Genomic DNA, 17,031 nt, shown 5'->3' on the forward strand with positions numbered 1-17,031 from the left:
GAAAAAAGGTTAGGCAGTAGGCCTTCCTTTTCTGGCCTCAGAAGCCCTATAGCATATCAAGGCAAAACACTATCATCACCAACTTCTTTTCTTGATACATTTTATTCTAGTTATATATATATGTGCACTACTACTTACCCATCCCACAAAGTTCTTTCCAAGCCAAAAGTTGCAGTACATTTTCACAACCAACCAAACCTACTCTCTCCACCCGAAGTTGAAGTCGTCAGGATTGTAGTCTTCAATGGCTTCAAAAGACGAGTCCGATCCGAGGCTTGGTAAGTTGATCGACTCTCCCATGTAGTCGAGGGGAGAGTCGTCCAAGAAATCGTTGTCATACGCGAACACCAGCTCGGTGTCTTCTAGAACAGGGAGTTCCGGGAACTCTAGCTCGGGTGCTGCATCATTCATCGCAAGATTGTCAAATATCCTCGGTGCAAGATCCTGCCCTTTCTTTCTTGCTTCTATGATCTGGTAATATTAGTGTGAATAGGACAAGTTACTGATTTTTTTATCAAATATGAATAAGAATCATCCATGATATCTATATCCAAAGTATATCTGGCTTACATATCTTCCATCTTCAACGTTCTGGTAGATGAGAATGAAGTCGTCGGTCACCAAGCCATGAGTATAGACGAATTCTCCTAAGGAGATGTGCCACCACAATACATTGATTTAAGGAGCAAACAAATTTGATGGAAACAAATAGGGTATGTTGTTTAAGGTGTTCTTACCCGTATACTCGAGCACGTACATCCTGCTGCTGTTGTTCGGCCAGTATCTGTATCAGGAAACGGCAGAAACTAAGTGAAAAATAAGACACGAATGAACTTGAAATGGCACATTTGACCTCCATACTTTGTATTTGAACTCACTAAATGAGAGAAAATTTCACTGAATCGTGCAGATGCGGGACATGTAGACTGTGCCTAAGTTTCAAATATGTGGGAATAAGAATATGTAGAGCTACAATGTTATAAGTACGTATGTTGGATGAGAAAATATGCTGTTTACGAGCACGTTGAGGAAAAACAGTGGCGATTAGCAGCAAGCATGTCGATTCTAACCTGTATTTGAACCACCACTCATGAATTCCATCCATGTCGAGCATGCTAATTGGAATTCCTTCCTTGGATTCAAGGATAGGAAGATGAATCTCAGCTTCCCTCTGAAATTAATCATGACAAGCAACTCATTAAGGTTGTACTCCACTAGTTCCTTAAGTGTTGACTAACAGTTGTACTTGGATAATGTAATGCTATTAATTTGAGGAGAAGGAATTCATGAAACCATTATGCAGTGAGGCGACTAGGATTTAACTGATTGGTGCACATAATGTAACGAGCAAGATTATAGCTGCAGACCTTTGGAAGGATCATTCGTCTAAGGACGCCTACATCACTGTTCCTTAGCTGCTTCTTGAAAAGATATGCAAGTTTCGTAAGATCAAGTTCCTGCAAACATTAGAAAGTAATCAAACTTTCAGGATGATCGTATAGGCATAGGCTAGATTTTCCGATGTATGATGCACAATAACAAGGCCAACAAAGATGCACACTTTTTCACTAGATTTAATGATGCATAGGCTAGATTTACTTATAATAACCGTCCAATCATACTCCGTATTAGTTGACATGGCATGCACAAACATCAAACTTTTACCAGATTTAGGGATGTATTTTCAAGTTAAAAATCAAACTTTTGTACAAGCATACGTCATATAGTTGACATGTCATGCACGAACTATACAGACCGACAAATCCGCAAGCATTGACTTGACTACAATAATAGGTTAGTAACCGTTGTAGCAAGAATTTGAATAAAGAGTTGCATATTTATTCTAACAATTCTTTGCTATTAACCTTGTAACAAAAAAAATCGTTATAATAGTATATGCTTAGTGTTATTAACACACAACAGGTCATGATTAAAATCACACCACTATAATCAAACTCATTCATGCTCTAACAATATCTAAAAAAACTAACTCTTCATGTGAATTCTTAACACTCTACACTACTCAACTTAGGTTAACAACACCATTCGTAGACACAACGTATAAATATAGTAACATTATGGGTCTACTCAACTCCTACATAATTAGTACTCCAAATTAGTACAAATTCATCACGTGATTTCAAACTAATGAAGCATTCTTATTTCTTCACTAGCTAGACATTTGGTTTTATCTACCCACATTAAATTAAATGACTCAGCTACCTTATTCAAACATGTTGCTATTCAAATCCAGGTTACATAATCAGTTTTACAATCTTCTATTAATAATAATAATAATAAGAAGAAAAAAACGTGACATCGATGCAACCAACATATTAGTATAATTTTAAATAATATGCACATGTTTTAAAATTTCAAAATCAAGAACTTAATTTGATTCATTACTTTATAGTAGAATTTTGAAATAATGAAATCAGCCGTAAATAAAGGAGGAAAAGTCCAGGCTTCACCGTCTACGGCAGAGACAAAGTGTTAAAGTGGTTAGCTAACAGACAAAAACATTTACAAGTATTTGTGCTCCCAACCAACAAAGTTCCAAAAACATTTACATATTTTTTCGTAATGTGCAATTTTTTTTGAAATGAATTAATTCAAATTTAATTTTGTTCTGAAAATCCGGATAAGTTTTGCAGATCAATGAAAAATCACGCACAATACCATTGGTCAGAGGCAGGATGTATAGATCAGTAATCACTGACATTTTCTAGTTTTGGAGTAATTTTAAATTGTTTGAAAAGTTTGTGGCTCTAGCGATCTATCTACATATAGTAAAATTTAGAAAAATAAGAAAGTAACAGGTGGTCTACGTTAAAATAGAAAAATATATATATATATATATCAATTGCGTTTTGGTTTTTCATTTCCTGTTATTGATAATTAAAGTTGAAGTAAAGAAGCGGAAAAAGAGAAGGTGAAAGAAACTGACACGTGCGACAGAGAGAGGCGGCACGTGCGCACCGGGCACAGCGAGGCCCTCAAGGCTCGAACGCCTGGACCGAGGCATTCGGGGGCCTCTCTGGACGTTGAAGCCCGGGCCCGCGAGAAGATCGGGGCGGGTGAGAGTGTGGCGGCTGGCGCGGGCAGTCCTGGTGGCGCCGTCGGTGGGCATTAGTCCCTTCCCATTTCCGGCATTGTGAGTCGCCTCGTTTCTCTCCATCATCTCTCTTTTTGTTTCTGTGCGAAGGGAATTGAGTTTGGGAGAGAGAGAGAGAGAGGAGGAATGGTATAGGGGAGTTGGGGAGGTGGGCTCTTATAATGAGATTAAATGTTCTAAATTTGGCAAGAATGGTGCGAGCAAGCACGACACTTGTGCAACCTTCATTCATGATGAAACAAGCTAAGCTAACTCTTTTGTTTTTAAAGCTTTCTCTTCTTGTGTTAAAAGGATTTAACCAGAGTTGAGTTAAGAAAGTGGGACATGCATTGAAGCAAGAGAGTGACGAATGAAAATGGTGGAGAAAATGAGGTGGTGGAAGAGAGGGAGGTACAGGTGTTGATAAAGCTCTGCCACCTGAAAATCAATGGCGTTTCTTTCTCTAGAGCTTCCTAAATTACTTAAAACAAACCACTGTATATACCATCATAATCAAGAGAGAGTGGTTTTAATTTGGCGGAGAAACGAAAACGGGGTGTGGTGCATGCAGCACCGTCACCTGTGTGCTTGCCACCTCAACTCTCTAATTATATAACATCACCATTTTCTGTTTGTTTATTATTTTTAATTGTTTTATAGTGGAATAACCGAGGACGATTCCTTATAACAAAAATTAAAATATCCACACTTTATAAAATTAGTATGTCGCAAACCTTGTTCCTTTTCATGTAAATGTAATTACTAAAATATTCCTCATTATTCGAGAAAATTGTGTGTCGATTATATCTCAACTTACTTCATTGGAGTATTATAGATTCATAACATTGCCACGTTAGCGACTCAACAATCTCTTTCTATACAGTAAAAACGAAATTCTATGTATAGATAAATATCTAAAAAGAGTACTCACCTCATCCTGTATTAGTTCAGAAATTTCATTTTTTTAGCAAAAATTTTATTCTATTTTTTATACTATTTTTTTTTGTCTTGGCTTAAATCATCATGGTGCGTGATGAAAGTAAAATGTGTGATTGTGAAATCAATGTAATTAAAGCACGGTAAGAACGAGTTATAATACCACTTCCTCCGTCCCATTAAAGATGATTTATTTATTTTATCCTAACCAAGATGATCTATAACTAAAGATAGAAATATTTTTATCCCTACTTTCTTCCCTCTTTCTTACTTATTTTTTCCATTTAATATAAAATAAAATTGCATAAAATTTAGTGCTAGCCAAGGATGGGTCATTTTCGGCTAGATAGAGGGAGTACATTATTATGGTCTGAGTTTTTGAATAAAAAATAGAAGCAATCATAAAAAAATAAAAACAGAGATTGCCTTTAGTCACAAGTAAATATGATAATTGAAAGGATCCTAAATTTATTTCTTACTCATAGAAAAAATGGCTGGCCGGCCGAAATTTCATATAACCTGCTTGAATTTATAATATCTAAAGTATAAATTGTGTATTAAGTATTTTGACCTCCTCATATAAGCACGTGGGAAATTGTTGGGCCGCGTAATGCATTGGGCTAAAATTAATCTGGTTATATCAGAATTAAAATGAGCCCAGTAGCTCCCTCAATTTGATTTTTGAATCGATATTTTGCGAAAGAAATTCAGACTTCGTATCAGTTATGATCTATGTATATGTAGTTTAGTAGGAGAGTTTCTCAATTTTCTGGAAAGTGGATTATTTTGTGCGTTTTTCTACAATCTGCGAGTAGTTGAAGTTTTATGAATACAATCTGTCAAGGTTATGAATTACAACCAGTGTTAACCTTATTGGGATGGATATTATGCAGGAAAATCACCCTATATTCATTTGTTATAATGTGCTGATTAGAATTAAAAAAATTACCTCTGCCATTCTTAAACACCTCCTATTCTATTCTAAGAGAAATTGTTGACTCTGGAGAAGCATTGTTTAGCTTGACAACTGAAAATGTATAGAAACATTGTGCTCACTCTCTATTTTTAGTATTGACTCTTTGCATTCACATGTCAAGACAAATGTTTGATCTTCTAACACAGTAGAACACAAATTCATTGAATTTGGTGCTATCATGATAATATTTTCTCCATAACCTCGACTCTCGGATGAAGTTTTTCTTAGGGCGTGTTCACCGTAGAATATTTCCATATCTAACATTTGGAAGAATTAAATTTTCTAAGAATTGAAGCCATAATTAGCCACATAAATAATTCTTTTCCGCATTGTTTAGTATCCTAGAATTGGCCCAAGAATTGATCCAAATAATTACCCAAAATAAAGACTTTGACCTAATACAATTATGGAAGGACGAATTTACCCATCCACTCCCAAAAAGGAGAGAGAAGATAATGAGGTGGAAGGGTGGGGCAATGACTCATTCCAAGTCCAATTCTTGGTGGAGTTTTCAACCCAATTCTTCCTATTTTGAAAGATTTAATTCTCCCTCAATTCTTCCCAATTCTTTTCTATAGTGCGGGCCTCTGCCATTTGGGAGGCCCCCAACAATTAATTAGTGTACTGTGAACAATCATAATACCAAGAATTAGCCAATTGTTCCATAGTGAACATGCCCTTAGTATAAATACAATTTCATGTGCCCCACCAAATATTGAACCAAAGTTGGATGGATGATATAAAGAATACAAGGGATGTAACAAAAATGTGAAAGATGATTTTATATGATATACTATATACTACAAAGTGAAGATTTAAATAAACTAGTTTTAACCCACGTGCGATGCACGGCGAAATATTTTTTTATCATACTATTTTAAATTGTTAATTGATTAACACAAGATCAAGTTTTTCATCACACATAAATATATGACATTTGGTAATTTATCCACTCACATATTTTTTTCATCACGTTTTCACTCCCTCCATATTTTCCAATACTCTTCATATTGTTTAACATGATATTTTGATATTCTTTTTATTTTGATTCCGAAAACAAATTGGTAGTATTGCAAGTTTTAAAATTGGACGATAGCTTTTCAAACCTCTTTAAAATTGTATTTTGAAGTATAAAAGCGCCGACGCAGAATAATATTGTCACAAAATTGTGTGTAATCTTTTTTGTATTCTGTATCCATTTAAATTAGTACTATACTTTATTATAGTCGAGCTTCATTACATTGCAATATAGTGACCCTAATACGCTAAAAACCCAAACCTTGAAACCTAAATCCTAAACCCTTAACGTTAAAATATAATCATCATGACCAACAAATGAGCCAAATATAAATAAAATCCTCCCACCGTCTCAGTTCAATTTTACTTTGTTAATCACTTTAAAACAAACTTTAATAATAGAAAAAAATAAAAAGAATATCATAACTTCATGTTAAACAATATGAAGAGTATTGGAAAATATGGAGGGCGTGAAAAACGTGATGAAAAAAATATGTGAGTGGATAAATTACCAAATGTCATATATTTATAGTCCAAAAAATAGAAGATAACTCAAAACTTTTTCACTCTCTACACCTATTATTTAAAATTTTAAAACCTTTTAATTTCTCAAAAATTAAAAACTAAGCGTTATTTAAATGTTATCAAATTTCTCAAGGCAAAAGTATACCTGCAAAAATAAGTGAAGATTTTACAAAATAGTTGCCCACATATATTTTTTAATTGTTTGCAATAATATAATGAATAGAATAAAATACAATAATAAAAAGGAAAGATAAGAAACTAAAATAAGATAAGCATCAAAAGTAAAATAACATAATTAAAAAAAATAAATTAGATTAAATAGCTGGGAGATAAAGATAATACTCCACATGATTAGACGTACATAAACATCTTTACTGAAATAGTATTTTTTTATTAATAGAATTGATATTTATAGAAGATTTGATAGTAACTCAATGGTATAGTATTATTTATTGTAAATTAAATTAATAATAAATATCCTTTATATCTTGTGACCTTTCAAATTATTCAAGTGGAAGTGAAGAGACAAAACACATTTTTTTTAATTATATTTGACCGCTTGTAGCTGCACACTACGCACCTTTGTGAGAAAGTTTTTATTCTTAAATGTCTAGATTGTAGTATTTAAATTATATATTTAAGCTTAAATGATAATTCCATAAATACCCCCAAAACTCCCCTTTTATGTATGTATAGATAGATAAATAACTTCACATTTATTTCAACAAATAACCTCACACTTAGCATAATTTTAAAATGACCTGATTTTCAATCATAAGTGAAACAATAGCAATTTGTAATTTATGCATATTGTTATACCTAACTTTTATTAGAATTTGTTATGTACATTTAATTCATAATTAAGATGAGAAAAACTGAAAAGAAACTTTTAACTTTATGCATAAAAATCGAAACAAAAGTTATGGCATAATTTTAAAATTATTATAATGAAATTCATGTTATTTCTTCCAAAATTCATTCTATATGCATATAAACATCCGATTCATAATTAAGATGGGTTATTATACGTTTATAAATAGAAAAATTGTGAGTCATTTATTTATATAATTAACTTTTTGTAAATTGGTATACTTTATACATATTGATGTACCCAACATTTATTAGGCCATCCACAGCGCTGTCTCTATACCGTCTCTTAAACCGTCTCTTAACTACTATTTGAGCACTATTTGAGGGCCCCACTGTCCTTTTTTCCTCCATCTCTTAACTAAGAGACGGAGGCTGCAACGCTCCGTCTCTTAACCGTCTCTATACCGTCTCTTAATTACTATTCATTCAATTTAATTTATAATTTTTTTTAAAACCCAATTCAATTTAAACAAACACACTTTATTAAAATTAAAACAATATTACAACTTAACATTAAAAAAGCGAAGACATAATTAAAATTCTAAAAAAATAAAAATGACATAATTTAATATTCTCCGCCAAAGTTTTCCCAAATGTGCTCAATTAGATCCTCTTGGAGTTGGGTGTGAGCGCTAGAGTCGCGTGTCCTTGCCCGAATAGCCAACCGTTCTTGTATAGATGGATGCGCTCCACTTCGCGGCGGACTACTTGCAGTTGAGCTTCCGGGGGATTCGGGGTCGAACCAATTTCCGGCATCGGGTCCTTCGTCTCGGACAATCATGTTGTGCAAGATTATGCACGTATACATGATGTCGACCATGCTCTCCATGAACCACGAACGAGCCGGGGCTTTGATGATGTTGAAGCGCGCTTGGAGAACCCCGAACGCCCTCTCCACATCCTTGCGCGCAGCCTCCTGCTTCTGCGCAAAAAGAGCCTGCTTTGGGTTCGCTGGCCTGCCGCACGTCTTCACGAAGGTCGGCCACTTCGGGTAGATGCCGTCGGCGAGATAGTACCCCATTTTATACCGTCGGTTGTTGGCGACGAAGTTGATGGCCGGCGCTTTACCATCCAAAACTTCGGTAAAGAGGTCGGACTGTTGGAGCACGTTTACGTCGTTGTTCGAGCCAGGGACCCCGAAGTACGCGTGCCAGATCCAAAGTCGGTAGTCGGCAACGGCCTCGAGTACAACGGTTGGGTGGGTGCCTTTGTGGCCGCTCGTGTAGGAACCCCTCCAAGCCACCGGGCAATTCTTCCATTGCCAGTGCATGCAATCGACACTGCCAAGCATCCCGGGGAATCCGTGCACTTGTTCGTGCAGGTTGAGGAGGAACTGACAATCCTCCGTGGTTGGCCTCCGGAGAAATTCGTCACTGAAGGCTGCCCGGACGCCTCTGCAGAAGTTGAGCAAGCACAAGCGCCCAGTACTGTCTCCGATGTGCAGGTATTCGTCGAATATGTCGGCCGTTTGTCCAGTCGCAAGCTGCCGGATGGCTGCAGTACATTTCTGCAGCGTCGTGTGGCTGGGACGACCGACCGCGTCGAACCCTTCTCGGAAGAACTCCTCCCTGGCCGCCAAAGTATTCGCTATGTGGAGAAATAGCGGTTTCCGCATGCGGAAACGGCGACGGAAATAGGTATCTCCCCAAATCGGGTTATCGCAGAAGTAGTCGCGTACTAACCGTGCGGCGGCTTCCTCCCGGTTCCGATTGATGTACTTCCGGGAGCGTCGTGGGGGTGGTGCGGCTTCCTCCGCCTCTCGTCGTCGATCTTCTTCGAGTGATTGTTCCATTAATTGGCGCATTTGCTCAAAAGGATCCATTTGTTTGAGTTGATTGAAGATGGAAATTGGAGTGATAGAGAGGATTTGAGAGGAATAGATGTGTGTTTGTGTTTGAAATGAGTATGGAATAGAATTATTTATAGAGTAAAAAAATTAAAAATTTAAAAAATAAAAATAAATATTTAACGGTAATATTACCGTTTGAAAAAAAAATTTTTTTTTTTATTAAAAATCGATTTTTAAAAAAAAAATGAATTATTGCGTCATCAGTGACGACGCCCACTCGCGGGCCAGCGAGTGGGCGTCACGCACGCATGGGGACGTGCCACGTGTCTCGGGCGCGTGGCGAGACAGCTCGTCTCGTGTCTCTCCGAGACGAGCTACGCGACGAGCCGGTCGCGAGCTGGAGACGAGATGGCCGCTGCAATGCGTCTCGCGGGGGTCTCGTCTCTCCGAGACGAGACGCGAGCCCGGCGCGAGACGCGTTGTGGATGGTCTTAGAATTTTATACATACATTCAATTCATAATTAAGATGAGAAAAAGTGAAACAATACTTTTAACTTTATGCATTAAAAGTGAAACTTAAATTATGGCATAATTTTAAAATTGTTATGATGTAATTCATGGAATTCATCCTATTTCTTCCCAAACTAAGCTTCTACATATATAAAAACTCAATTCATAATTAAGGATGAATTATAGGCTTATAAATAGCAAAATTAATTAGTCATTTATTTATATAATTAACTATTTGTAAAATGGCTTGATTTAAATTTTGTTTTGTATGTTGCGAAAAATCAAGGCACTATTCAGTTAGCAAAGACAATTGTGATTAGTTTTTTTTTATTAAGAAGATAGCACTAAATATCTTTTGCCATTAATCCTATATTTTAAGAATGAATTGACAATTCGATATCCCCATTAATCTCTCATCACCAATCAATCAACAATTTACTAATTAATCAGCCATTCAGCCTAATCTCTGAATTTCAAAACTTGATTCTAAATTGTCATTAATCCCACCAATCCCATAAATTAAGAATTGAGTTGATATTAATTAATGATCAATCAATCAACAAATCATCAATTTAAATCTTGTTATGTTTTTGCTAACTATTGATTTCATAAAATAAAATAAAATGAAAAATAACTAAAAACTTGCACTCTAAATATTAAGGTGGCTCAATTTTAAGTACCGTATTAAATAAACAACGTATTACTACTAATATTTAAAACCCTAATGCGCCGTAGTTGGTTAGGACTATGCCACCGTCGCTAGCCAGCTGTTGACCGCAACGTCGCCAGCAGACGCCTCCATCATCTTCTTCCCTTGAAAACTAAATACTAAACCATTAACTTTAAAATATACTCATCATGACCAACAAATGGAAAAACTAAACAATTAATGGTTTTAGATAAATAACTAAAAAAACGTAATACGATAAGAAACAACACACTTATACCACACGGTCGTGGAAAACACATTCCAAGGAGATTACATTGGATTTCTCTCCATGTTTCATGAATTCATAAACACGCACGCATCAGACTCGAATGGATGACGAAGTATTGCTAGGTTGTAGACGGTTTAGGAAGGTGAATTCCATAATTTTTAAAAATTAGAATGCAATAAGGGAAGACAATGAAAAAGTGAATTGTAATCTTACACATGCTACAAATTTATAGATGTAGAGTATTGAGAAGTCGTCCTATTTTGGGAGTTACAAATATCAAAGAATTATCATTCGCATGACTTATGAAATTATATTATTATTATTATTATTATTATTATTATTATTATTATTATTATAATAAATGTACAGTCATGAGCATTATTGAAAAAAAACGTATATAGTGGTCTTTGAATGAATGCCATTAATTTACAATTGCCAACTCATTGATTAGGTTATGTATTAGTATTTTTGACTCATAATATAATTCATAACTGTCAAGAGAGTTGATAATACAATTATAGTATTTATAACTGTCAAGAGAGTGGATAATTATGACAATAATTCATAATCAATTTTTATATTTGAAGATAGAAACTGACGCATGAATTAAAATTGTGCGTACCGAAATTTTATGAATTTTAGTGAAAGATAATTTAATTGTTTTTATTAATTGCATTTACCTCCCTTATACAAAATTATTATCCAAAATGTCCCAAAACTCAACTTTTATATATGTATAGATAGATTATCTGGACGAAACAAATTAAATTTAATGTAGCCAATTAACAAAAGGTATTTCAAAATGGTTTGGCATTTAGGTGTGGGATCAGATTGCGACATTATATAGAGATGGTAGTTCACATGGGGAGCAATTCTTTCAAATGATGGCCTCTATTTATCATTATCATTTTTATTTATTAAACCATTACTTTTTTAGACTCACTTCTTTTCTCAATAATTTGCTGCTTGTAATCACATGCAAGTTGAGGCCCTTCCAATATTGCATTACCAATAATTTAATATAGTAGTACTACTTTCTTTTTGCCTAACTACATTGTTGCAATTGCATTTCAACCAGATCACTTTATCTTAGTCTAATTAAAGCGAAAAAGATTCATCGCACAAATCACGTTCGAAAATAATAGTCCATCATAAGCATAAGACATTTGTATCAAATTAAATACTAAATTAAAAACATTAATCCAAACGTAAACCATCTAATCCAAGTCAAGTAGGAGTACATAATCTACCTTCTCTTCTTTGATAATTATGTTATGGGCTGATGATTTTATTTATATTTTTAATGCCCATGCTAGACAAGGTTTGCCAGCCCACAAACCTCCCACTCAACGCATTTCTATATTTTGAATACAATAAGTAAATATTATGAAAAGCTAAATTAGCTTTAATATACTATTGTAGCTGAAACTGATTGGAAAAACTAACTATTTGTTGAAAACTTCTAAAAAGTAAAATATAGGCCATTTCTGAATTTTCAGACAAAAGACCAAACTTTTAATCAAATTACCACTAACTGATAAACCCCAATTCATATTCAATATTGTTGGAAAGAGATCCGGAACCATCTACACAATCAAAGGAGAATATTATGCATTGAATGAGAAGATCACGGGATATCTCTGCCTCTAATTAGGAAGATTTGATTAGGGCAAGATCTTACCTTGTATAGACATAATTCTAGCCTATATATCTTGTAATACGCTCTTGTGAATAATCAAGAAATACAATTACCGATTTCTACATGGTATCAGAGCAGATTTGACTCAGAAAAATATCATCATAGCCCCAGAAAATATACACAATTCTCGACCGAAACGGCGAGAAACCAACCAACACCCAACATGACCGATGAAAATAAAGATGCAATTGAGCCAATTGCCGAGAAGATCAGATCGAGCAAAAGCGTTACCGTCGCTTTCAAGTTAAATGGATCGAACTACTCACTGTGGGCACGCCTAATGAAGGTGGCCATTGGCGGTAGGGGAGTCTACCGTCACATCACAGGAACCCCGACTCCACCAAGACCGGGAGAGAAGGGATACACCGATTGGGAGGAGATAGACTTGATAGTCTTCTCATGGATCATCGACAACATGGAGACACACATCATCGCCGACTTCGCGCATCATCAGACGGCGAAGTCCCTATGGGATACGCTCGCCGTAACGTTCGCAAGTTCAGCCGACTCGTATCTCATCTATGATCTGCGAGAGAAAGCAAGTAGAATCGTTCAGGGAGATACAAGCTTGGAAGCATATTGGAGCAAACTTCATGGATTATGGATGGACATTGACCGATGCCCACACAAAACCGTCGACTGCTGCGATAAAGGGGTGTCTCAATACCGAAGCATCAAATCCGAGTTAAGGTTATTCAAATTTCTCACCGGATTAAACGAGAAGTACGATTGGATCAGGCGTGAAATCCTCAAGGAAGATCCGTATCCCTCAGTCGATGAGGCGTACGGATGGGTGAAGCGGGAGGCAGCTCGATTGAAAATCATGTCACCGGCGTCCGAATCACCCACTGCCGCCGCTGGAAACGATTCATCATCGGGAATTGGATTCGGCTTTGGAGCCAGAGAGCACCGCCAGCCACAACAGCAGTACCGCGGCCAACCACCGCCACCACGTCAGAACCCAAACCGTCGGGGAAACTCCAAACCAGACAAATCGAAACTTTGGTGCTCCCACTGTGGAATGCACAAGCATACGAAGGATACCTGTTTTCAATTGATCGGATATCCCGATTGGTGGGAAGAGGAGAAGGCAGCAAAGGCAAAAATGGCGATCGGGACAGATGGGGGGCGAATTCGCGATGGAGCAGGGGTGGAAGGAAGCCAAGATACGGCGCAACCCCAGGAGCGAAAGCCCGAAGCCGGAGGTCTCCAGACCGGCGGAGGGCGACGCGGCGACGGTGGCAGAGGGAGAATGGCTGAGGCGATGGTGGCTTCGTTGAGAATGGACAGCAGCGACGCGGAGGAAGGAGGTAAAGGATTGGGGGAAATTAACCTCAATCCTAATTCTAAACCCTTGCTATTAAACCCTCATTTTTTCCCGAACTTGCAATTAAGTCCCCAAAGTATGCCTGTCCATGAAATTAATCCCCAGACTAGGAAAATCCTCGATTTTGACCCCATTATATGTAAAAATTCATTTGCACCCCTAGAAAAGCTGTCATATGCCTTTGAGACCCGAGATTATGATGAGTTTAATGATACCAGGTGGATTTTTGATTGCGGTGCCACTGATACCATGACCTTTGATAAAAGAGATTTTGTGAAATTTTATGAAACCCATAAATCACATATCCAGACAGCCAATGGGGGGTTGACTCCAGTTGAGGGGGCAGGGACTATAGAAATATTCCCAAATGTGCAAATTACGAACTGTCTCTATGTGCCGAACTTATCTCAAAAATTGATGTCCATTAGTCACGTGACTAAGGAGCTAAACTGTACCCTACTGATGCAACCGAACTTTTATCTCTTACAGGATATCCGGTCGGGGAAGATTATTGGACGTGGCACTGAACGTCGTGGACTCTATTTTGTAGATGAGATCGCTCGACACGATGGTACGGCGATGCTTGCTCACGGACCTACCCATCAGGAGACTTGGCTCTGGCACCGAAGAATGGGTCATACATCTCCGGGTTATTTGAAATCATTATTTCCCAAACTTTTTGTTCCGAAAGATTTTTCTTGTGAATCGTGTGTTTTGGCCAAGAGCCACCGTAACTCTTTTAAACCCAATGATACTCGTGTTGAGACTGTTTTCTCTTTAGTACATTCTGATGTGTGGGGACCGGCACCTATTGGTACCGGATTTAAATACTTTGTGATATTTGTTGATGATTGCAGTAGGGCTACATGGGTATATTTTATGAAACATAAGTCGGAGGTTGTTGAAAAATTTATTATGTTTTATAAAATGATCCAAACCCAATTTCGAACAAACATTAGGATCCTACGGTCAGACAACGGGGGGGAATTTGTGAACAATTCTATGTCTCAGTTTTTTACGGATAATGGGTTGATCCACCAAACTTCGTGTCCTCACACACCGGAACAAAATGGGGTAGCAGAGAGGAAAAATAGGATTATCCTCGAAATGACTAGAGCTCTCCTTTTTGATTCCAAGGTTCCACCAATTTTTTGGCCTGAAGCAGTAGCTACTTCTGTTTACCTTCTCAACCGCCTCCCTACAAAAACACTACATCGAAAAACACCCTTGGATCATCTGGCTACCCTGACACAAATCCCTGCAGCCTTATCCCTTCCCCCCAAAATTTTTGGTTGCACCGTCTACGTACACATCCCAAAACAAGAAAGAACCAAATTTTCTCCGTGTGCAATTAAGTGTGTATTTATGGGGTATGGGATCACTCAGAAAGGATATCGGTGCTATGACCCTAAAACAAAAAAAATTATCGTTACCATGAATTGCAACTTCCTCGAAACAAAATTCTTTTACCACCTTGGGACTCAGGGGGAGAGTGAGAGACAGGGGGAGACCCAAGAAAGCGACTCCCTTTGGTGGCATGTGCCAAGTCACTTTGATATGGGCCTACCAGAGCAAGTTGGTACCATCCATGAGTCGAATTTGTCTACAGAAACAAGTCCTTCAGCGCTTCCGCCGCGTTCCTCTGATCCAACCGTACCGGAATCCGAGGTAATCTCTGGCACACCTTCTGAAGATACGATTGTTATTTCTAACCCCCCTGATACAGAGGAAGATACCACTATTGATCAAGACACAGGACAGTATGTACTTCCGCCGCGCAGTACAAGGGGAATTCCTCCCAAGAGATATTCACCAGAGAGGATAGGAAGGAAAAATAGATACTCAATAGCAAGCTTTGTTGAAGCTAATATCTCCAAAATGGCGAGGGCATTCCAGGCAGCACTGTGCGAGGAGGAGATACCTCGAACGTTTGAAGAAGCCATAAAAATCAAGCACTGGAAGGAAGCAATGCTAGTTGAGATGAAAGCCTTGCAGAGAAACCACACATGGGAGATCAGTCCACTACCAGAAGGGAAGCACACCGTAGGGTGCAGATGGGTCTTCACCATCAAGAGGAGACCAGATGGAAGTATTGAACGGTATAAAGCTCGATTGGTGGCGAAAGGGTACACTCAAACTCAAGGTATTGACTATTCTGAGACCTTCTCTCCAGTTGCCAAAATGAACACTGTAAGAGTACTTCTATCTATAGCGGCAAATAAAGATTGGCGTCTCTATCAGTATGATGTCACTAATGCTTTCCTTCATGGAGAATTGAAAGACCCAATTTACATGGAGGCCCCACCAGGTTTTTCAGAGGAGTTCGGGAGAAAGAAGGTATGTAAGTTGAAGAAAACTCTATACGGGTTAAAACAATCCCCAAGAGCATGGTTCGGCAGATTCACCGAAGTAATGAAGAAGTATGGGTATCGACAAAGCAGCTCCGACCACACACTCTTCATCAAACGAGAAGGTGAGAAAATCACTTGCCTGATAATTTATGTGGATGATATGATTATCACAGGGGATAATGAAGCCGAGATAGAACGACTAAAGAAACATCTGGCAGTGGAATTCGAAATGAAGAATCTGGGTGACCTCAAGTACTTTCTCGGGATTGAAGTACTTAGATCTGGAAAAGGAATCTTTATCAGCCAACGCAAGTACATTCTGGATCTCTTGGCAGAAATAGGAATGTTGGACTGTAGGCCCGCAGATACTCCTATAGTTCAGAATCATGGGCTCCAAATCACAAATGGTGCGAACTCTACGGATCGAGGAAGATACGAGAGACTCGTTGGGAAACTCATCTACTTGTCCCATACGAGACCAGACATTGCCTATGCTGTGGGAGTCCTCAGTCAATTCATGCACAATCCTCAAGAAGAACATTGGGATGCAGCACTTAGGGTGGTACGATACTTGAAAGGAACGGTCGGACATGGAGTGCTATTCCGGAAAAATGGGCACCTAGACATCCACGGATATACTGATGCAGACTGGGCAGGGAACCTGATGGACAGACGGTCCACTGGAGGATACTTCACATTTATTGGTGGGAACTTGGTGACTTGGAGAAGTAAAAATCAAAAGGTAGTGGCACTCTCAAGCGCCGAAGCTGAATTTAGAGGTATTCGAAGTGGCTTAACCGAAATACTGTGGCTTAGAAGATTGATGAGAGAGTTGGAATTGGAGTCATCGAAGACTTGTAAGCTACTATGCGATAACAAAGCTGCAATCAGCATTTCAGAGAATCCAGTGCAGCACGACAGAACGAAGCACGTCGAAATTGATCGACACTTCATAAAGGAAAACATTGAAGAGAAGATAGTGGAGATCCCATATGTGA

General features: G+C 37.9%; 1 protein-coding gene across 1 annotated transcript; it reads right to left on the minus strand.

Annotated features, from left to right (window-relative positions):
* Positions 1-198: 198 nt before the first annotated feature.
* LOC121760388 (B3 domain-containing transcription factor FUS3-like) lies at positions 199-3,181 on the minus strand. Its single transcript, XM_042156068.1, has 6 exons — positions 2,948-3,181; positions 1,368-1,457; positions 1,071-1,171; positions 738-784; positions 571-647; positions 199-471 (listed from the first exon to the last, which is right to left on the minus strand). The coding sequence occupies exons 1-6, from the start codon at positions 3,179-3,181 to the stop codon at positions 199-201; spliced, it is 822 nt and encodes a 273-aa protein (XP_042012002.1).
* Positions 3,182-17,031: the final 13,850 nt, after the last annotated feature.

The sequence above is a fragment of the Salvia splendens genome, chromosome 13 (assembly GCF_004379255.2).
Source record: "Salvia splendens isolate huo1 chromosome 13, SspV2, whole genome shotgun sequence".
NCBI lineage: Eukaryota > Viridiplantae > Streptophyta > Magnoliopsida > Lamiales > Lamiaceae > Salvia > Salvia splendens.